The sequence below is a fragment of the Schistocerca piceifrons genome, chromosome X, assembly GCF_021461385.2.
Source record: "Schistocerca piceifrons isolate TAMUIC-IGC-003096 chromosome X, iqSchPice1.1, whole genome shotgun sequence".
NCBI classification, from domain to species: Eukaryota; Metazoa; Arthropoda; class Insecta; order Orthoptera; family Acrididae; genus Schistocerca; species Schistocerca piceifrons.
The window spans coordinates 148,348,839-148,372,437 of NC_060149.1; the positions used below are offsets into that span (position 1 = coordinate 148,348,839).

General features: G+C 37.5%; 1 protein-coding gene across 5 annotated transcripts in view; it reads left to right on the plus strand.

The window, feature by feature from the left end:
• The window catches only part of LOC124723235 (dnaJ homolog subfamily C member 5), an 81,644-nt gene extending 65,776 nt beyond the window's left edge, over positions 1-15,868 (plus strand). For 4 of the 5 annotated variants that reach the window (XM_047248428.1, XM_047248427.1, XM_047248431.1 and 1 more), the window contains 3 exons: positions 6,754-6,895; positions 7,235-7,329; positions 10,527-15,868. In XM_047248428.1, the coding sequence (XP_047104384.1) occupies positions 6,754-6,895; positions 7,235-7,305 (213 nt within the window). In that variant the 3' untranslated portion in view covers positions 7,306-7,329; positions 10,527-15,868. The remainder of the gene's footprint in view (positions 1-6,753; positions 6,896-7,234; positions 7,330-10,526) is intronic. The other variant, XM_047248430.1, reaches the window with a different exon arrangement.
• Positions 15,869-23,599: the final 7,731 nt, after the last annotated feature.

Below are 23,599 nucleotides of genomic sequence, written 5' to 3' on the forward strand. Positions count from 1 at the left end.
TTTTCTCTCACACAGTCTAATGCAGTGGGCCCCCAACTTGTTTGTACTTCAGTTCTTCTGAGTGTTGATGTTGGTAACATCATCACTGCGCAATCAACCGATGTGCAACACTTGGCATCATCCCAGCAAGTTCCACAAAATTTTGTTGCTGCATTTAATTACTATTCTGCTGTGGAACACAAGGGAACACAACAACTTTAAGGGTGTGTTCAAGAAGAACAGATACGGCAGGAGACAAATCCTACCTGCTGTCCGGCAGAATGTACTGACCCGGGAAACAGAATATGACAAGGTGGGTAAGATGATGGTGTATGCTGAGAAAGTATCAAACAAAATAAGAAGAATCTTGGCTCAATATAACATTAAATGCATTTTCTGTCCACCTCTGTAAATTCGAGCACTATTAGGTATGTTGAAAGATGACTCGGGGCTCCATGAACCAGGTCTCTACCGTATTCCTTGCAATTGTGGTGAGGCACACATTGGGAAGACTGTGTGGACAATTGAAGAATGGTGCCAGAACCACAGGAGACAGTAAACTCAAGCAGCCAATGAAATCTGTTGTTGTGGAACATTTTATTGCTACAGGGTTCCCAAGGAAATATGAACAAACTGAAGTGCTCAGATGGACTTCATTTTGGGAGTGTGTTCTAAAGGAGGCTATTGAAATAGGAGTGGCCAATAGCCTCATAGTGCAGACAAGGGCTTCACTCCCAGTAAACTGTTGGGCCCAGCACTTTGCCAGATGGAGTCACAATGTTGTCAGAGTGCGACTTTCGCTTCTGACTGGGACCCACTGAAGCACAGATGGCTGGAGTTTTTGCTCAGTATTTGACAGTCGCAGCACCACTACTGATGCAGTGCACAGCCAGATAGTGAGGGATGGGGTGCGGAGCATTAAGATTATAAAGGAGGTACAATGTAGTAAAAATGCTAATTTCACAGGTATCACCTGAAGATGTCCGCCCCCGGTAGCTGAGTGGTCAGCGTGACAGACTGTCAATACAAAGGGCCCGGGTTCGATTCCCGGCTGGGTCGGAGATTTTCTCCGCTCAGGGACTGGGTGTTGTGTTGTCCTAATCATCATTATTTCATCCCCATCGACGCGCAAGTCGCCGAAGTGGCGTCAAATCGAAAGACTTGCACCAGGCGAACGGTCTACCCGACGGGAGGCCCTCGTCACACGACATTTCATTTTACCTGAAGATGACAGCAAGATATGCTGTTGAAATATTGTGTTACATAAACAACTGCACTAGGCTGGATACCTGAGGGCAGTACAAACACTGACCATTGTGCTTCTAATAATGCTGCAAAATTAAAGCTATAATGTCAAAAAGTATACATTTTCCAGTTTTTTGATGATTGAGACACATTTCTGTTCATTTGAAGCTCTGTATCTTGGTAAATATTTCACATGAAAAGACATTTAACCAGTGTAAATTAAAGGAAAAGCAACTCTCTACAAGAAAGGCTAAGTGTCTTTTTGTTGTGGAATGCAAAGGGGGAAGTTATACACAAAATATGGAAAAAGTGGGAAAATTTCACAATTCTTCAGATCCTCCTCCCCCTTGAAAGTTAGCACAGGGTTCTTGAGGTCAAAAACTTGGATTCTGCACTACACACAACATACTAAAAGTTCAGAAAAATTTGAATCCAGTAGTGAGTCTTTGGGCAGAAGAGCAGTAGTGTTGTTGTTGTTGTGGTGGTGGTGGTGGTGGTGGTGGTGGTGGTGGTGGTGGTGGTGGTGGTGGTTTGATGCAGTTCTCCATGCTACTCTATCCTGTGCAAGCTTCATCTCCCAGTACCTACTGCAACCTACATCCTTCTGAATCTGCTTAGTGTATTCATCTCTTGGTCTCCCTCTACGATTTTTACCCTCCACGCTGCCCTCCAATGCTAAATTGGTGATCCCTTGATGCCTCAGAATATGCCCTACCAACCGATCCCTTCTTCTAGTCAAGTTGTGCCACAAATTTCTCTTCTCCCCAATTCTGTTCAGTACCGCTTCATTAGTTATGTGATCTACCCATGAAATCTTCAGTATTCTTCTGTAGCACCACATTTCGAAAGCTTCGAGTCTCTTCTTGTCTAAACTATTTATCGTCCACGTTTCACTTCCATACATGGCTACACTCCATACAAATACTTTCAGAAACGACTTCCGGACGCTTAAATCTATAATCGATGTTAACAAACTTCTCTTCTTCAGAAATGCTTTCCGTGCCATATTCTCTCTACTTCAACCATCATCAGTTATTTTGCTCCCTAAATAGCAAAACTCATTTACTACTTTAAGTGTCTCATTTCCTTATCTAATTTCCTCAGAATCACCCGATTTAATTTGACTACATTCCATTATCCTCGTTTTGCTTTTGTTGGTGTTCATCTTATATCCTCCTTTCAAGACACTGTCCATTCTGTTCAACTGCTCTTCCAGGTCTTTTGCTGTCTCTGACAGAATTGCAATATCAACGGCAAACCTCAATGTTTTTATTTCTTATCCGTGTATTTTAATTCCTACTCCGAATTTTTCTTTTGTTTCCTTTACTGCTTGCTCAATACACAGATTGTATAACATCGGGGATAGGCTACAACCCTGTCTCACTCCCTTCCCATCCACTGCTTCCCTTTCATGTCCCTCAACTCTTATAACTGCCATCTGGTTTCTGTACAAATTGTAAATAGCCTTTCACTCCCTGTATTTTACCCCTGCCACCTTTAGAATTTGAAAGAGAGTATTCCAGTCAAAATTGTCAAAAGCTTTCCCTAAGTCTACAGATGCTAGAAATGTAGGTTTGACTTTGCTTAATCTGTCTTCTAAGGTAAGTCGTAGCATCAGTATTGCCTCACGTGTTCCAACATTTCTATGGAATCCAAACTGATCTTCTCCGAGGTCGGCTTCTACCAGTTTTTACATTCGTATGTAAAAAAATTCATGTTAGTGTTTTGCAGCCGTGACTTATTAAACTGATAGTTTAGTAATTTTCACATCTGTCAACACCTGCTTTCTTTGAGATTGGAATTATTATATTCTTCTTGAAGTCTGAGGGTATTTCACCTGTCTCATACATCTTGCTCACCAGATGGTAAAGTTTTGTCAGGGGTGGCTCTCCCAAAGCTATCAGTAGTTCTAATGGAATGTTGTCTACTCCTGGGGCCTTTTTTCAACTTAGGTCTTTCAGTGCTCTGTCAAACTCTTCACGCAGTATCATATCTCCCATTTCATCTTCATCCTCTTCTATTTCCATAATATTGTCCTCAAGTACATTGCCCTTGTATAGACCTTGTATGTACTCCTTCCACCTTTCTGCTTTCCCTTCTTCGCTTAGAACTGGGTTTCCATCTGAAAGCAAAGAGGGACAAAAACTACCGTTACAACAAAGGTAAAAATTATGGAGGGACTTAGCAAACTATGGCAGTACGATGCTGAAATTGAAATTATTTACTCATTTGCAATAGAAAGCATATGTAGGAGAAATGTGGTGTTGTTGTTAAAGTTGAAAGGCACACATACGAAATATTGGTGTAACATTGACCTGTTAAATAAGCAAGTACATAAAAACACAAAAGTGCTGTTTTCTGTGAAATATTGGGTCGTAATAATTGTCGCACCTCTGTAGTTAATGACTGCATAGATTTATAGGCTCCTTGCCATTTCAGCACAGTGCATTTTGAAATGGCGAGTACTCTCCATTCATCTTTACACTTACAACAACTGTCATTTTATCCCCCATTTCCATTTTTAAAAAAGTCTGTATAAAGCAAATACCCTTTTTCAAGTAGGGTCTCATCACATATAAAACAACTCCAGGTGTATAACCCATCTATGACATCCTGTCCTAGATTTTTATATTGAGAAGAATATTGTGCGATTCACAGAATTCATAAAGTATCCCACCATAATTGCCTTTCTTTTCTGATATTCTGCGTGAAAAACAGATGACCAAGTCACAAACTGTTGATTTGTCAGTGCAAAGCTGCTTCTTTTAAAAATTTCCCAGTAAATTGAACGTCCCAATAAATTTTGGGTTTGCAAGAAATCTTTGTTAACTACACTCCATGATATTTCATCTACAGACCTGTCAATCATTCGCAAGTGAGCCTTTTAAGACTGCAATGATGTCCTCCGCTCTGCAGTTTGTTAGCGCACTGAGAGTGTGATGATAATGCCCAGTGGCAGTGCCTTCACTGATTGAACTGCGGAATTCGGCTGTCCTTGGGAGTCCCCACTCACTAAGACTGTCTGTGTTGTCTGGTGTCTTATATTAGAGCAAACTGTGGAGATGATAGGGTTCCATGCATTATCTAACTGCTAGACGCTATCATGGTCTGTCAGATTTTCTGCCACTTGTATTTCCATGTCTTCTTTATTAATGGAGACCCAAGAAGTTTGTTTCTGTGCCCAAAATTATTGTTTTATCATACTCTATTGACTGTCCAGTCTAGATACAATGTTCGGCAACAGCTGACTTGGTTTGTACCAAATGGTGAGTGCAGCATTGATGTTCAGTACTGTGTTCTTCCACTGTGCATGTGGTCTGGCCCATATACGGGTTACCACGTTGGCAGGATATTTTCAAAATATCAGCCTTCCACAATAACAAATTATCCATCACTGACCCCAAAAGTTCAGCAATATTAGATGGTGAGTGGGAAACCACTTCCATCTGTAAACAGTTAAGGATTCGTGCTGTCTTGAATCAAATATCCCCAAAAAAAGTGAAAAAAAAAAAACTAAAGATTCTGCTGATGCGATCTCCTCTTTATTCACTTCCTGATTTCTTAGCTTTATTTGTTTCTACTCTGTTTAATTTGCTTTCAAGTGAAAGTGGTTTTCTGCCCTTCATCTAAGATGGCCAAACTTCTGGGATTAGTGAAGGACAATTTGTTAATGTGGAAGGCTGGGATTTGTAAAATACCTTGCCGTTGTGGTAAGGTTTATGTTGGCCACACCACATGCATCATGAAGGAATGCTGCCCCGAGTAATAAACTCTGCACTCACCTTTTGCACCCAAACAAGTCTGAAACTGTCATACATTTTATCTCCAATAGACATTCAATAGATGTGATAAAACAGTAATTCTGGGTACAGCAACATCTTTTTGGAGATCCATTATTAAAGAATCTACAGAAATATGCATCGTGAAAAATCTGATGAACCGTGGTAGCGACTATCGGGTAGACAATACATGAATCGCTGTCGTCGTCTCAGTTTGTTCTAATCAAAGATGATGGAGTTTGCCGATGGTCACACGAAGCAGCAATCCTAAGGACAGCTGAATTTTGCAATTCCACCAGAGAGGGACTTCTTCTTTGTAGTTTGGTGTGTCCGTTGCTACAATATTGACGCATGTACTGAAGACTCGCAATGCACTAGTCAACTGTTGAACGGAGGACACCTTCTTCAGGCTTAATGGCTCACCTGAGGATTACTGGCAGTTGTTCAGTCAAAATATAGTTGACAATGAGTGGCTGCAAGCCTGAAATTTCTTTGAATATGAAATGTAATTGTTGTAAATGATGCTGTGGAATTGGTCTAATTTTGTTGGCCATTGGATTGCAGAGTTGTCTGAGCAGTGAAGCTATCTCAATAACAGTTGAAATCTATTCCTACTCATGATAATCTGCTGAATGTAACAATGTAAAATGAACTTGTGGTTTAATAATCTTCTGTTTATGAAAATGGACTAAATGCTTAATGTTGCTTATAGGAGCAGTTTGTTCATTTTGGCAGTGGAAATCGTGTTCATAAGCTTTTGACCATTGTTAGCAGTAAGCCCAACTATATTAAAAATAGTCTGCTTTTGCTCGAGGAGAAGACGAGACACCTACTTTAAAGTCTGAACATAATCTGAACTAACACAGTAGATAATGAATAACTACTGTAGTTGAAATTCAGCTTGGACTGCAGTTTGAGAATTTCCTTGTAAAATATAAAATAATTTTAACATGTATCATTTCTTTTGCACTTATCCATATGTAACAAATGCATTTCATATCAGTTCGCTGTAATTGAATACTGTTGAACCGTAATAGTAAATCCTTAAACAATTATTATATTGCACAAAACTGTACTTTTTGCTGGTTTGGAGCCAGCTGCCTGTCCTAATGCTAACCTGCAGTTATGTCAGTAATAGTCTCGGCTATTTGATAGATCCTTCTTGCAGTAACACTTTGTACAGTATGTTGACAAAATGAGATCTTACCCAGTAATTTCTGATAAGTGTTAAATACTAATTATTTTGATTAAATCACACTATACCATCTAATATGCCCCCATCCTTCTCCAACCATCTCATCCCTCAAAATTGAATAGTGTAATTTCTATCTCTAGTTGGCTTCATAACAAGTATCATATTGTGTTCTGCCTCTCAAATAATACAAATTTCAGCTGCCATGTCCCTATAAAATTTAATTGGAAAGAGAAGCTGTTTAAGAGCTTTATCAGATGAACGTAAGTAAGTATCCATCATAGCAGTGAAGCTCCATAACAGAAAACTTATAGTTGTAGTCAGCACTGTAGTCATATTTTGCGTAATTGAAGTACATAAAAAACTGAAAACCAGGAGATCCAAAATGTATTTATGATAATACATAGACCATATTGTGAGGTATTTAAACACTGATTAACTCGTTGTTGTTGTTGTTCATGTTTGTTTATTTCAGATGTTAAGTTTCTGTAAAATATTGCTAACCAACTTTTTATCTAAAGATTTCAAGGTGATACTCAAATTTCATTTGGTTTGTAGGAGGATTTAAGCGATGATGAAGCTGGACCAGCTGTAACTTCTCAGCCTACTGGTACAAGTGCTGTGTTTGTTGCATCTGCCCCTGATAATGCAACGGAGAATACATCACTGAACCCAGCAGAAAAAGTGACATATACACCTGGTATGTGCATAGTTTTAACTGAAATTTTTTATCCATCATTTTAGGCAAAGTACGAGACCTTATGACATGGATCTGTGTCACTTAATGTAATTTCACATAACAGAAATTTATTTCTCAAAGCATACATGACAAAGTAAATGAGAGAACCTGATAAATTCATTATATAAACCTGCACTTGCAACTCTTGAGGGTATGTTCACATCTGGGGATATGTTCTTTCTCTCTCTCTCTCTCTCTCTCTCTCTCTCTCTCTCTCTCTCTCTGTCTGGTGAATTACTTACTTTAATTTTTGTTGATTTATTTTGTGTAAACACAGTACAGTTGTGCATTATATTTTAGGGTTGTCAGAGAAGGGGTCTCCATCACACATAGCACAAACAGCACAGCCTCAACAGCAGTCAAAATGGTAATGGGGGAGTACCCTAGTTCTGCAGGTATGTGGCATCATAGTTGCAGAGTGATATTACTTTTTGCTCATGTATGTCCATTTTGTGAAAGCCATTTAGGAGCAAATAAATTTTGCGTACATAGCTTTAACCATTTAAAAGAACTATCATCTGTTCCTGGCTGTAACGTCTTTACTGCAGTGAGCTGTTGGCACAGACATATGATAAAGCCACATACAATGCATTACAACATTGATAAAGAATTACAGTCAGAAGTTAACAATAGTTTATTTACATTAATATCTACACTTTGCAAGCAACTGCAGGGTGCACAGTGGAGGATACTTTGTACCAGTATTATGGATTTTGTGTCCCATTCTGTTTGCATATTGAGTGAGAGTATAATGCCTGTGTTGTTGCTGTCTTCAGTCCAAAGATTGTTTTGATCTAGCTCTCTAGGTATCTTGTGCAAGCCAACTTAAAGATGGCAGGAGGTGGAATCCCTCCCACACTTGTAGGAAGGTGGCGTACTTGATTGATTGCCACAGTCACGTCACAGGGCAAAATATCTAAAACAGAATAACTAGGACAACATGTGGGAAATAAGAACAATCATTTACTAAAATAATGTGCATCAAAATGTACTCTGGTTTTGCTCGAGGAGAAGACACACTTATGTAAAAGTCTGAATCTTACCTAACCTAACACAGTAAATGGTGACTAAATACTCTAGTTGAAGTTCAGTTAGGACTGCAGTTTGAGAGTTTATAAGTTCAGCTTCTCAACAGATAATCTTAGACACTTGGCATTAACTACCCAGTGACTGGAACTGGGTAGTAACTGTAGAGAATTGTCCAATCACCATAGGCAACTGAAGGCAGCTGGGTGATAACTGGTTGTGCGTTGGTGTACGGTCACTTAAATCTTGTGCTCGGCATATGAACATGCGAATCTGGACTATTTGGCAGATGGATCGAATAGCTCTGGGTTTCAGCACACTCAGGTGGCAGACACAACTATTGGTGTAAGAATGGACTATTTGAATGTCTTGGACTGTAAGCATGAGGTAGTTCCTGACATGTGTGCTATCGAGGATGTGGCTGGCCATTCTGTGTGTGGTACTTTCTAAAGTCTAGTGCCGTGTACTGCATCTGACGGAGACACAACAGGTCCTGCAACTTGATCTTTCAGTCAAGTAATACCATCAGAATGTTTTTCTCCCCCAATTCAGTTTTGTGTCTCCTGATTAATAAACAGAACAACATATTAAACCTTTTTCTGTAGCACAACATTTCAAAAGCTTCTGTTCTTATCTGAGTTTTTTATCATGTATGTTTCATTTTGGTAAAAGACTACACACCAGACAAATGTCTTCACAAAATTCTTCCTAACACAAACTTATATTGAGTATTAACAAGTTTTCCTCATCAGAACCACTTTCCTTGCTAATGTCAGTTTTCATTTTATATCTTCACTACTACAGCCATTGTCAGTTATTTTGCTGCATAAATAAAAAGAACTTGTCTTCTGCTTTTAGGGCCAATTGTTTAAGCTTTACTGACTGACTTTAGTTCAGCTATTGAATGCCGTTCACAGATTCACTATACTGTATAATATAATGCTAATCTTGGACCAACAGAAAAAAGTTGTTTTGATCTAAATCAGAAAGAGAAACATTAGCTGACACTGACACTACAGTCTTTAATGTGTCATTCTAAAGTAAAACTGTCATTCAGCCTATAATAATCAGAAGAGCTCAAAGGACTTGTACCCATAATGATTTCAAAACAATAATTGCTAATACTATGTTTATAAAAGTGAAACGTTCTCATGAATAAACTGTTCAGTTTGCAGTATGCTTATGACAGAAATAAGACTGAAATAGCAACAAGAGTAATCATCTTGTGGTGCTGCAATTCTTCTTGTTATGTCCATGCTTGCTGCAAAAATAGGACAAGGAATTCCATGTTATGCAAAAGACCTTTCTTTTTCTATTTTGTTTCACCCAGACATGTTTCAGTACTTTTTGTGCAATCTTTAGTGGATTATTTTTTATTTTCTAACTGTAAAATTGTCATTACATATTAACATTTAGCAAAACTTTTGGTACATAATGTTTACAATTGTGAATGAATATTTTTTGTGAAATATTATACATCATTTGTTTATAGTTCACAGGTGAGATATGTATTAACGACGCGATGCTATGTGTGTTGTTTATAAGATTATGTCGAAGTTCTATTTATAGCTTAATTTACAAAAACAGTGGATGTATGCATTAATTTACATACCTTACATCGTGCTATTGGACATTTATTTTGGTAACTATTCTGCTACACAATCTACAACTCTTTGCTTATACTGAAATACTAGGAAAATATTCCTGAACAGAGTTCGAAATTAAGATGGTGGAGTTGGGTTTCACACTATACAGGGTGATTCTTATTAATGCTTAAAAACGTGTAAAGCAACATAGATAATGCTGAGACAAATAATTTAATGTAAGACACATGGAGCTGCAAATGTCAGGAAATGTGTCAAAAGTGGGCTACAAATGTTGAACATGTGACTTCATCAGATGACATACCTTGCCACATGGGCTGCTATTGGGCTTGTCAATCCTAGCCTTGCCGGTAGGGGGCAGCGCTATGTATTGCTCCACTCGGTTAGTCTGTTTTCATTCTTGCATTATCCAATGTGATACGGTAGCGCTCATGGTAGTGGTAATATAAGATTACAATGAATCAGTTTACATTTATGAAAACAGAGTAGCCTTCTGGAGCGATATATAGCACTGCCCCCTACCAGCCAGAGTTAAGATCGACAAGCTCAACTGCTGCATGTGCAGCAAGGTACGCCATCTGGTGATGTCACATGTTCAGTGTTTGTCACCCACTTTTTGGGGTATTTCCCGACATTTGTGGCCCCATGTGTATTGTATATAATAACTTCTTTCAGCATCATCTATGTCACTTTGTGGGTTTTTAAACATTAAGAGGAATTGCTGTGTACAATGAGGTTTGTTGTGCTTACATATAGTGTAATGATGGTATACTCTCTTTACTAGATGCTAAAGGTGAAACAGCAGCGAAGTGAGATGCAAAATAATAAGAATATATACTGAAGCTAAATGACATCCCTTGGCTCATAAATATTGTTTCTAAAAACTGTTCCCACCTTAATTTAATTTGTAATTTAGTAGTTAACCTTTTGAGTTAGATTTAATAAATTTGTCTTAATTTCAGGTAGACGTGTACAAGAAACTGAGGAAAGTAAGTTGACGTACAGTGGCAGTGTCTGATAAACTTTGTACTTATAAGAACTACAGCCCTTCATTCCTGTTATAATATAATTATTATCATCATCGAGAGTTGAAGTGTTATTTCATTTAACTACATGCTTGTGATTGATTTATCTTTAGTGGCACCAGACATTAGTCACAATGAGAAGTAAGCATTTTTTAAATCTGGGAAATAGCTATTTTTACTTCCACCCTCAAAATAATGATGTACATTCAGTGACATGCTTGCTTGTTGCTATGCTCACTTAATTTTACTCTAGTCACATGCAGTGTGGAAATGTATAGGGGAATCTCACAAATTTAACACTACCCCTGTTAATCAAGTAAGTAACTTCTGTGGTTGTATCTGGATGCATCTGTAATTAACTATTACATTGAGTGTGTAAGAGAGAATAGGATTGAACGTTGAGAGGGCCAAAATTGCCTGTTGTTTAGAATTGTTAGTTTGTATGTGTATGTAGCAGTTGTATTGTTATGCCTGGAAAGAAACATGAATGCAACAAGAACATCTGTTGGAAGTAAATGCATTTGATTTTAGGATTAGTTATATCCTATAAGAAAGTAAGTGGGGAAAAAAGTGTCACAGGTTTGAATGGTCTTCCAAGATTTCCAAATAAATTTACAGAAGACTTTGTTAAATTACCTACAGTTGAATTGTTGGCGACTATCAGTCTGTTTGGAAGAATCAGTTTTACCGTTAGCTACTTAGTAGTAGTGTATAGACTGTAAGCTGCCAAATGAAATGCATATGTTCAAACTCGATTTCTGAAAATTCAGCGCAGAGACTGAAAATATTAACTCTGTAAAATTTACAATCAGAATTTGTTTGTTGCATACAACAAATTGAAACTGTCCTTCGAAGTAATAATTATCGACAATTAGTGTTCTCAGTTTATTTTCTCTGAGACACAGTAAATTATTCACTTTCAGTCATTGTTCAAGGGCAGGATATGCTTCAGTCTTCTCTGGCTTTGCAGATAATTGTGATTGTATTTACATCAATTACCACTGTAAGTCATTTATCAGAAATGCTTGGATGTTAAAAATTAACAACACTACGTTGTCAAGTACTACATGTTTATTTTGTGAGCAGATGTATATTACTGTGTATAAATTTTGGTATTGTAAAAACTGTAAATTTAACTTAACTAATAAATACACACTTTTTTAAATATGTGATACTATATAAAGCAGGTGTAAAAACCTTTTTATGATATTGGGAATAGCCTGGCTAGTGTGTTTTAAGTTGTGTTGCTTGGTTTACAAGCTCTAAGACTGCCACAATTGCATTCTAAATTTACTAAATGAAAGAGAGGGAGAGAACTGTGGTTTGTGAATGATAGTCATTCAGGAGGCTTGAATTCATTCAGAATGGCTTAAGTTGTGTGTCATTATATTTCCAGATTTGGAAAACATTATTAATATATGAGAAATGTAATGGTTTTTTTTTTATTCAGTGCAGCATATAAAATAAGAATTTGTTCTACTGATTGTATTTTATTTAATTTGTTTCCATGAGGTGTCAGAAAAGTGCTTAGTATCAAATATATTGGTATATTAATCTGATATATGCACCATAGGGGAGTGCTTAGAGAACAGACAGGAGGAAAATACTATGTGAAAGAAAGAAAATATTATATTATAGACTACATACTAATGAAAATTAACTGCAGTAGTAATAAAACTAATAATAATTGCCTGCTAAGGATGCTGGAGGCAAAATATATTTTATCACGTGGAAATTAGGTGAAATTGTGTATTCTGCAGTGTGCCTAACTGCGGAAGCAGCAGTAAAATTCATAGGAACTAATAAAGGCAAAATTAACACTGTCAGAGGGCATCATACTGAATGACTCGGAGGACACAATAAAAACAGCCTCATTGGAATACTTGATTCATTTTTCAGTTAGAGAAATTTGCGTATGTATTCTGTTTTTATAGCTGCTTTGGCGTTATGCATATGTACTATAATTTGTGCTGTAACAGCATCTGATGAGACTCCTCGCAGAAGTAGCAAAATAGCCTTGGAAGTGGGTCCTTGAAGAGCACAAAATTAAAACTGCCGCTGGCATGAGTTAGTGTTATGTCTATTGATGGTCAGTGTTCTCCTCTTTGTCTCTCAGAAGTCTCTTCATCATACTTACACTTTTGATCCAACTGTGTTTTTATAAGTTGGTGGGGCAGTAGTAGTTGGATTTTTAAACCACAGCTCCGGTCGTCCTGTTTTTAGATTTCTGTATAGGTTCACAGTTTATATTGCTGTATAGGTTCACAATTTTTATTATTTATTTTATTCTTTATTAAAATTTGTTGTAAAACTTGTCAAATTGGTTAGTGTGGACCTATTTGGCATTCAGTCTTTGAAAATGCGAAGCAAACTGAAGTGTCATTTATTACAGCTGCAGTCCTTAGTCTTCTCTTCCAGTACTTCATTAAAAGGAAACAAAGACAACATGTGCAGTAATTTTGTCAACACATTTATAGCTGAATTATGAAGCTTTGTACAGTCTTGAATTTAATCTTGGTGTAACACTTAGAAGAGGGTACAATAACAGATACAAAATTCAGAATGGAGGATGAGAGAAGTCAGTTTATCCAATATTTATTTCTGATTGATAGTTAATTATGCAAACCATGGGAACTCCAGGTTGGAACATCAGAAATATAAGGAAAAGATAGATTGCTACTTACCATAAAGATGACTTGTTAAGTTGCAAAAAAAACGATATGTACATATTAGCCGTCAGCCAGAGCCATCATCATAAAAGTAAAGTAAACACACAACATTCATTCACACAAGCATACACAAGATTTCCATCTCTGGCACCTTGGACGGGAATGCAATACCAAAGGCTTTGGCCAAAAGCTAATGTGTAAGTGTCTTTTCCACTATCCCTGTCTGTAAGTTAACATGTCATCTTACTGTAAGTAGCAATCTGTCTTTTCCTTACATTGTCGATAGCTCATTATATATGCACAGCATTCTGTTAAATACACAGCTGCTTCAGTAGAGCTGATATTCAAATAAATGGTGTGTGTGTGTGTGTGTGTGTGTGTGTGTGTGTGTGTGTGTGTGTGTGTGTGTGTGTGTGTGTGTGTGTGGGGGGGGGGGGGGGGGTGTATTATTACTATTATTTTGTTATAGTCATTGACTTTTGGAATCTGTGCCCCATACGCACTTAATGCAATGGTGTTGAAATGTTCTGTGTTAGCTATAATCGTAGTCTATTGAGATAAAAGTATCATATAGCAGTATTAATGCTAATGCAAAAGAGTAATAGTTGCTGCAGGGTTTTATTACAAGAAAGATTGTTTTCAGTTCAGTTGGTTTCTACTGTAATGGATGTGGTTTCTAAATTGCAAGTGTTTTGCTGGCATTAGATTTGCAGTATTATGATTTCAGACTTCTGTGTCTGCAGAACTGCCCTCTGTTGATGGAGCCCCTGTATATGTGGAACTACCATCGGTTACTGATTACAACTCTTCCAATTGAGTATGAGCACATGTTGTCTAACACTAAAAGCTTTACCATTCACCCAAGTGAATTATCCAATAGCCCATTGTACTCCATTGGGACATGATCCAGTTTTCGTCTAATGTAATGACAGACAAACTGCAAAGCTAACAACAACAACAACAACAACAATAATAATAGTACTAATAAATAAATAATTTATTATTATTATTATTATTATTATTATTTGGTAAGTGGAGTACTTGCTATGTTGTGACAATGAAAAACTGGTAAGATTTGAGTTCCTCTCAATTTTGTTATGAAAAGTACTGTTACTGTTGTGTTGTATTAACCTCCCACCCAACCTTAAGGGTGTTATGTACTAACAAGATAGGAGTAGCCCAACAACTAAATATTGAATGGCCTAATTATTTCTCTGCTGTTTTTAAAATTCCACTCTTTGCAACTGTGTAGATTGCCCATTATGCTCAGTGCTATATCCCATATCCTATATTTTACACACAGGAATGTTGTAATATTTAAACATTTTGGGAAGCATATTGTGTAACCTTTTCCATGGGCACTGTTTCTTTTTGTTGTCAACAAACTGAATAACATTTAACATAAAGTTTGTTTGTGAATAAATTGTCTATTATTGTACCATGTCATCAACAAGACATTAAAATCCGATCTTGCTTCCTTGACTGTGCTTTAAGAACAGAACAACAGCAAACATCTCTTTGCACTAGACTGCGTCTGCACCTTGCTGTATGACTTGTATCTGTTCCTGCAACAGCTGGTCCAAACTTTACTTAGATGAGTAATTTGTTATTTACATGATTGCTTTTATATTGTTTACTTTTTGTATTGTGAACATGTGCATGTATTTACGTATGTATGTATGTATGTATGTATGTAAGTACATAAATCAGTTATAGACTTCGTAGTTAAATTGACAATGGGGAGTTTTCATCTGACCAGCTTCATACTAGGTACTAGAATACTAAAATGCATTTGTGTTAAATTACTTAATTTATAGGATTTCATTTGAAAGTTATAATTTGAGGACATGTATATATTTAGCAGAGAACCCTATTGTAGAATACACTATAAACTTGTTGTTATGGAGGGGAAACTTGATTTAAGGGCTACAGTTAGATGATGAATGTACTTGTATTTTGCTAAGATTCTGGGTGGCATACTGTGGAGGTAATTACATACTGAACAGCACAGAGTTTGCAGTTGTATATGTATGTTTTGGGCTGTCTAGATATTTTAATGCTCATTTTTCTAAAGAATACTAGTGGGGAACCTTGTTTAAGTTTCCTCCATCAAAGCAATGATAATACATTAAATGTAAATTTACTGTGGGAACAGGATGAATGGAGAAGGTAAAACAGGCTGAACCATGAAATATGAGAAGTGAAATAAAGTTCTGAAGTGCCTCACAAAACAACTAAATATAAAGACAAGGTCATATTGGTAGGTTCTGAGATGAGATATGAGCTCAATATAAGACCCAGTGATGGACTGTATTACAAATAAAATTAAATTCAAATAGTGTCCCCCCCCCCCCCCCCCCCCCCATTTACTGGGTAACAGTGAATCTCCAGACTTGTGTTGATGCATTAGAGTTTACCTGTCCAATGAACTTCTATGCATCAAGCAAATTAAATTCATATTTACTGCAGTTTAATAGACTTTTAAAAGTGTTTACATATATTATAAATTGTAAGTGCACATGGGTGACAAAATAATATGAAAAGTGTTAATGTTCTTGTATTTGTTACATACTCTTAAAGATGAGATGAAATACATCAAACTTAAAAGTTTCCTCTACATGTATTAATTCTTAACAATGAAATACAAATTTGAATAAAATCTCACTTTCTACAGTGAAATGAAATGTTCAGGTTAGTATACATTTTGATTCAGTTTGGCTTTTTGATATTTACATTGCTGTATCACAGTGATAATGTAGGTATAACATCGAATGTATAAGAAGCCTCATTGATCAGAAAGAAAATGGGAATTTTTGTCACAATTCAGTGTACAGATCTAAAATTTTCTGTAATTGCGATTAATGGTTGAGAAAATTGTAACTCAGAGATAGATACTCTTAGATGTATTGTACCAGACGTAAAAACCAGTCAGTTTAGTCACTTTTTGTACCTAGCACCATTTTTTGTGATTGTCACTTCATTTTAAATTTGTCTATTAATACTTTTGATTTTGTCAATATAATAAAATTTCTTTCTCACTACTGAGCAGGACAAAAGTCCAGTTGTAGTTAGAAACAAATGTGAATCAGGAATACTGTTGTATGAATTACTTGCTAAGTTAATGGTAATAACGCCACTATGTACTAGTTTCAGGTCTGTCCAACAAAATTGTTTTGTGATAAGTCTGCAATGATTGTATTTTATTGTGCTGTAGCAGTTTGAAAAATTAGGAACATTGTTAATCGAAAAGAGTGTGTGTGTGTGTGTGTGTGTGTGTGTGTGTGTGTGTGTGTGTGAGTGTGTGTGAGAGAGAGAGAGAGAGAGAGAGAGAGAGAGAGAGAGAGAATATTCATTCATTACAGTAATGGAACTGGTGCCTGCTCCTCGCCATGCCACACAAACATTTTGTGAACATACATATGTAAATATATTACATTCCATGAATCGAAATTGTTAATAAAAGAGTAAAATCTGCTCTTTATAAATTGGAGTTCCTTCTTTTGTAGAAAAAGCGAAAACAATAAAGAAATTTGATAAGAGGCAGAAACTACAGTGCAGCACATTGGAAGATGCTTATTAAATTATGGACAAAAATCTCTCCTATGTTGTACTGGCTTGGTAGTCTACCAGACTCGTCACTGTACTCTGTGAACCTTATAACAGTACGACATTCTCACATCACTTGAAATGGAAAATCCTACCCAAAGAAATGTGCCATGAGTTATTGTGAAGGCTTTGTCACACAGTGTATTGTAAGTCTCACTGAGTGATCAAGTTAATTAAAAATTGTTGTGAAAATACATAAGACTGAAATCAAATGCCTGTGTATACACTATGCTTCAATTTTTGTAGGATATTGTCATCATTGCATGATGTTCCACATAAAAAGCTCCAGTGTAATTCTCTTTTAGGCAAAGAATACCTTTTTTTTCCTTTTTGCGAGGAGGGAGGAAGCTGCTAAGATGTTCGTGGTTTTTAATAACTGTTTTACATAGATAACAGAATTTCTACTTAAGTTAAAGTATTTTAAGTAGCTAACCATTATGTTAAAAATAATGCACCAGCACTTATAAAAAGTGAAATAAATATACACTGCTGAACATCAAAATTCAACACGAGGAAAAGAGAGCAAATAATAAAATTTAACTCATTATGTGTAAACAGTTTAATAGGAAAAATAGTATGTGATTTTGGTGTATCCATTGTAAGAAATCTACTATAAAGAGCTGCCACTTCTGCCAACAGTGACTATAAACAAAAAGAATAAGAAGCAGTTAAACCAGTAGGGAAAAAATAAAGAAAAAAATTAAACAATGAATTCATCTCAAACAAACCATTTCTATGCTGTTTCAACCCTGTGTCAGAATTCATCAGTCTTAGTAGCCAGCAAGTGGTAGGATGCTAGTCTCGTGGCAACTGATGACCAAATGTTTGCAGTGGATGAGATATGCCAGCTAGGGCAACAGTCTGAATACTTTCTGTATCAAGATAGGTTAGAACGGTACAGACAGCATATTATCTTGTTAAGATTTCGTGGTGGCCAGAAAGTTATGGCACAGAAACCAGCCTTAATACATTTGAAATGTTACAACTGCTGTCCAAATTACCAGCTATGCAAACTAGAGGTGATCGTGTTGTTTACCCAATTGGTCCGTGTGACAATGGTGAATGCAATCGGGAAACACTCATTTTCGCTGAGCATTCACATGTGACTATGTACATTGTGATACTGTATACAGAACTGAGACTCGTCTAAAAAGGCATGTGTTGTCGCCCTGTCTGGTGGTGTTATTGGGCACACCGCTCTAGGGACATCTCTGTTGCTGTGTTAGCAATGGTTAGGTGCTGACATTCCATATTGCTTCAGACATCATTGCACTGTCCACTGGATACTTGTATTTCTGCAAACAAGCCCATTTCCTGACCTGTGGTATTTGGTACGTCTTTATAACCCTGCACAGCTGAGAAAACAGTATTTCAGTTCCTTGGACCTTTCTCACGTGGGGCCATTGAGACCCAGCATGACGTTGATTATGGGCCTCTTCAACCCATCAAGTCCACATTCTGCGACAACCGTGAGGCCCTGAACAATACGAGCAGCAATATCCTGGAATTATAAACTGCAGTCTCAGTGGGCCATTATCCTTCCACTGTCAAATACTGATGTGCTCATTTGTTTCTTCTTCTTCTTCTTCTTCCACACTACCAACCAACATTCTAATGTAATTTCTGAAAGAGAAACTTGCTGCACTCTCTCTCTCTCTGTATATAGAATGTTGATGGCATTACATATGTACTTCGTGCGGTTGCACTGTGATGCTAATCATGTGTATATCGAAATGTGTGTTACACATCATGCCGATCTGATGTTTGTTGCTGCTGCTTTCATGGTGCTGCAATTTTAGTGACCAACTGTATAATTACACCATTTTGTGTCACTTCATAATCGGCTTATTTAACAAGTGTTTATTAATTTCTGTAAAGGGGGAATGTATTTATTTGTGAAATTCTCCCGTGATTTTACAAGATACAAGTTTCAGATACATCTGTTTTGCTCCTTTTGACAAAATTTGAGGCATTTTTGTAGAGTTGAAGTAAATTTTCTTTCTGACATGATTTTTCCTTAGGTGTTCCTTTCCATCATCATCCATTTCACTCTGTTGTGTAGACATCTCATTTCCCAAATAAAATTTTTGTAGTGCCCCATTTTTTACTCCTGTGACTACTTACTGACTTGCCAAATAAAGTTATCACAGGTATGTCAGTATGTCCTATTGAGCTTTATTTTCTCACACTGTGGGTTTTGCATAGATTTTGTTCTTAATTTATTCTCTAATTTTTAACACTAACATGTACCTCGTGTTTCTCCCTTTCAACATTTCTCCTTTTGATTCATCTGCGTACCGTGGTGTACTTCAAACATTTGATTTCTTCTTCCTTTGTTTGAGTTCAGGACTTGGGAATATTTTATTTTATCATCATCATCTTTATTTTTCACACTAGAGTTAACATTGTTGGATACAATAAAGTCTACTCCAGGTAACTTCGAACTTTCTCAAGAGCAGACCTGGTAAGTTAAGTGATTTTACAATGCTTTGCATAATACATGGGCAGTTACAAACAGTACTGTACCTTCTATTTCACTGTCTACTACATCTTAGGAGTCTACTTTAGGTTATGTGATATTGATTCCAGGGCACCAATGATGGAGACTGAAATCAGTTCACATCAGATCCATATACTTCAATTTCTTTTGAGCTTGCTTTTCGTTAATGTTCCCGTTACAGAGGACTGAGGTGTTGATCGAAAGGTATGATCGTTTTTTGGGATGATGATCTACAGTATCAGGCTTACTAACTACAACCATTCTGTTGGTATGTACCTCTTGATCGTGTGGGATAGTGTGGAGGCCAGCTGTCATGACCACATAGTTGTTTGGTCACACCATCTATTGGATAGTGCTGGTACTTGTAAAGCTGTGCATTCACCAATGAACTTATGAGTACACTTTGTGCCATTGAAGTATTCATTATTTGCCAGGATAGGAGTGTCTGATATTGTGTAGTCCATAGCTTCAGAATGTAGTCTACAAAGTTGACATGAATCATGGTGAGTTGTTTCATAGTAACTTTTGTTATAGTTCTTCAATTTCAAGGCCTGATCTTGTGCAGCAGCTGTTAGAGAGTCTGACTCTGCCCTCATTCTTCCTCTTTTAAGCCACAGATGTGGGTGATCTCTGTCAATATTTCAGTTCTCCGGTAGTTTGTGTACTGATCATGCAGAGTTTTCTATCTCCAGTCTTGCTTTAATGACCTTAGTTGGGGGCAATAATTTCTAGTTTCCATTTGCTGTTTCTTTCATGCATTAGTGTATCATTCATGCTCTGGATCACATACCTACCAAATCCAACTATGGCATTATGATATGTTGCCTTTATAGGTCTCGGACTTCGCCTTCCTTCCTGACATGTCGTATATAGTCTGCAGTGTCAGCTGTTGAGTGAACTACATACATTGCAAGCAACTTTTGTGTCTTATGATAAGCAGATGTCTTGTTGGGTCCAGTCTACCAGACAAAAGATATATTACAGAAACTGCCAGTGACCCTGTAGCCATAAATTTGTTCTTGGAGTTGAGTCCAGTTCTTGTCATCTGTTTTACCCTCCTATAGAATTCTTGAACTCTCTTTTTCACAATTTCTTTTGCAGTTTCATTATTTTCCTATTGACAGAAGTGCCTGTAAGTCTCCCCAGGTTCTAGATATCTAATACTAGTATCTCTCTGTAAGGGAATATGCTCTGCTTTCGTAAGGTTCCCTCGTAACAGCCCAATATTCCACACATCTGTTAGTTTGAAGTTACGTGCAAATATCATCCCCAAAATGTTTTAACAATAGCATTTCATTGAAGATCATGCCATTTCTCACAAATATTTGAAGTCATTCATGTAAAAAAGATGACTGACTAATTTCTAGTTATCTTGAAGCATACAGCTGGAAAGTGTGTGCATTTGCTTGTCTAGCTAGAGTAATTGGGCAAATGTAAAATAAGAGTGGAGGCAAAGAATCACCCTGAAATTTCTTTTTATCTGTATAATTTGCGACTGCAAACATTGCTGTCCATTATTTCTGTATAGACATGTTCCATCATTCTATGCTATATTACATAACTTTAACAATTTTGCATGCACTTTATAGAGTTACACTTCAGTACACAGTCATGTGCTACACTACTTCGTGTAATGCATCCATGCGATGCACAGATTTTGCCTGTGTTGTTTGGCATTCTGTAGTATGATTGTATTGATGAGTAATATCTCTTTACATCTATATGATTCCTTATTCTGCTGTCATCACTTTTGTGAATCTGGTACATCAAACCATACAACCACACGGAAACTCCTCTTTCTTGTTCAAAGCTCATGTTACTGCTGCAGTTAATTGTGAATACATAGGGGTCAGGTTGTTAACCCAAAAACCCAGTCAAAGGGCTGTTTCTAACTGCATTTTGTTTATCGTTTAGCCATTAAGCCTCTCTGTTTAAGCTTTTGGAAATCTCACAAATACGTACCAAGAACGATTCCACCTCTCAGCACTAGATAATTGAGCTAATCCTGAATCTCCTCATTCAAGACACAGTAGAATTTTTTTTTTAATTTGAAAAATGTATTCTAATTACCGAAATTTTGACACTTCTTGTATATTCTAACTCAATGTGGTAGGCTATAATTTTTCATTAAGTTGTTAAATGATAGTGTCTCATATTAGTTTTAATATTGTACTTTTGTTCAGTCTCCTGAATTTTTAAATGAATGTTCATCTCTTCTGTGAAGAGGGATAAGCCTTTATGGACAAAGTGATACATAGGTTGATCCTCTTCACCCTAGGTGATTTTCTACCTCTTTTTCTTTGGGGACTAGTTGGTTCCATTTTCCCCTCTGCTCAGTTAATACAGGTCCCACATCCTATATTCAATTACTAATCTTAGTAACATTTAACGCATCTAGAGCACAATGCACACTGTCTATTATTTGTTTTACCTTTTAATGTTCCATGTGTGTTTTCTTGTCTCGGTCCACTGAGGTCAATCTAACCTTTTCTCTCGCTTCTAATAAAGTTGTTCGCACCATGTTTTGGTCTCTAGTGTGTTGTCATTTCTTTATCAGCAGAGGAAGATTCCATTGTTAGGGTATTGCTTTGCAAATCCTGATTTTGAACACCCTTACTGTTACAGTTTAATGTGGAGTCCAGTCCTCATGAGTCACTGACTGAGCATTGAATCCTGGACATCTGGATTTCAGTGAATCACACCAAATTAAGATACAAGACTAATATGCTGAACGTGAGGTGGTTCATACCCCTTTCTGCCCGTCCTGGTTGTTTTTTGTATTCCCAAAATACTGTCTGGTAAATAGCAGATATGCGACCTGAAGTTCTCCTGGTGTATTTCCAATTTGAACAGTTCTCAGGTATCCGACCGGGTAGCGTCGTAGTTTTCCACAATATTTCAGCAGACGTACACGCTGCCATCTTCAGGTGGTTCCAGACGAATGCTGTGCTGTTCCTCTCGGCGCCCTATATATATATATATATATATATATATATATATATACACACACACACACACACACACACACACACACTAGCCGTTTCCCCTCCACTGTTCCTCTCCTGGTGTCTTTGGTGCGGCCAGCGCGGTGGCTACTGGAGGTGGTGGGGGAAGTGGCGCCTGGGTCTGAAATTGGGTCCGCAGTCTCTCTGCTGCCTCCGTCGGGGGTGGTCCTCGATCTCTGGACCGCATCCTCTACTCTGTCAGTCTTCCTACTTCTGGGACTGCGTTACTAAAGAGGCCATCCGACTACAAGGCGATCTAATCCATAAAGACAGTGGCCTTCAACTTAGTCAGGCTTGGAACCCTGCACTCAGCCTGGAGAGAAAGATGCGGTCCCAGAGATCGAGGACTGCCCCTGACGGTGATAGCAGGGAGACTGCAGACCTCAGTTCAGACCCAGGCGCTGCTTCCCCACCACCTCCAGTAGCTGCCGTGCCGGCCACACCGAAGACACCAGGAGAGGAACGGTGGAGGGGATAACGGCTAGTATATATAGGGCGCAGAGAGGAACAGCACACCATTCGTTAGGAACCACCTGAAGATGGCAGTGTGTACGTCTGCCGAAATACTGTGGAGAAATTACGATGCTACCCGGTCGGATACCCGAGAACTGTTCAAATATCAGATAGTTTGAGTAAGAATACACTGTCCATCCAAAACGTTCCGAGACTGATTTTGTTCATTGCACATAAGCAGTGACATCACAGTAACAAGAGTGGTATTTTGTACTAACAACTGTAAAAAAAACTGGTGTGTGTTTGACCAGTCAGTTATGAGCAGGCATTGTTAAGTACTGGACGTGCGACTAGTTTTTTCACAAATTGCTGTGGAGCAATAACGAACTGAACATATCTAAATCACATATTCAAGACATTCAGCAGAGAAAGCGTGTGCAAAGTTTGCCCGCATGCTTTGACTCCCAAAGAAAAACGACAATGCTAGACACACCTGATGCAAATTTATTTAAATGCAAAATGTGGACAATTCTTCTCTGTGCCAAAATCATCACGTGGCAAAAGTTGATTATCAGTATGACTCTAACACAAAATGGCGAAGTGCAGAAATTCACATGAAAGGTCAACAATTTGATGACAACAGACATTCAAGCCAATGTGATAAGAACTGAAAAACATCCCAAAGAACTTCCCGACATGAAACTTCCTGGCAGATTAAAACTGTGTGCCGGACTGAGACTCGAACTCGGGACCTTTGCCTTTCGCAGGCAGCTCTAC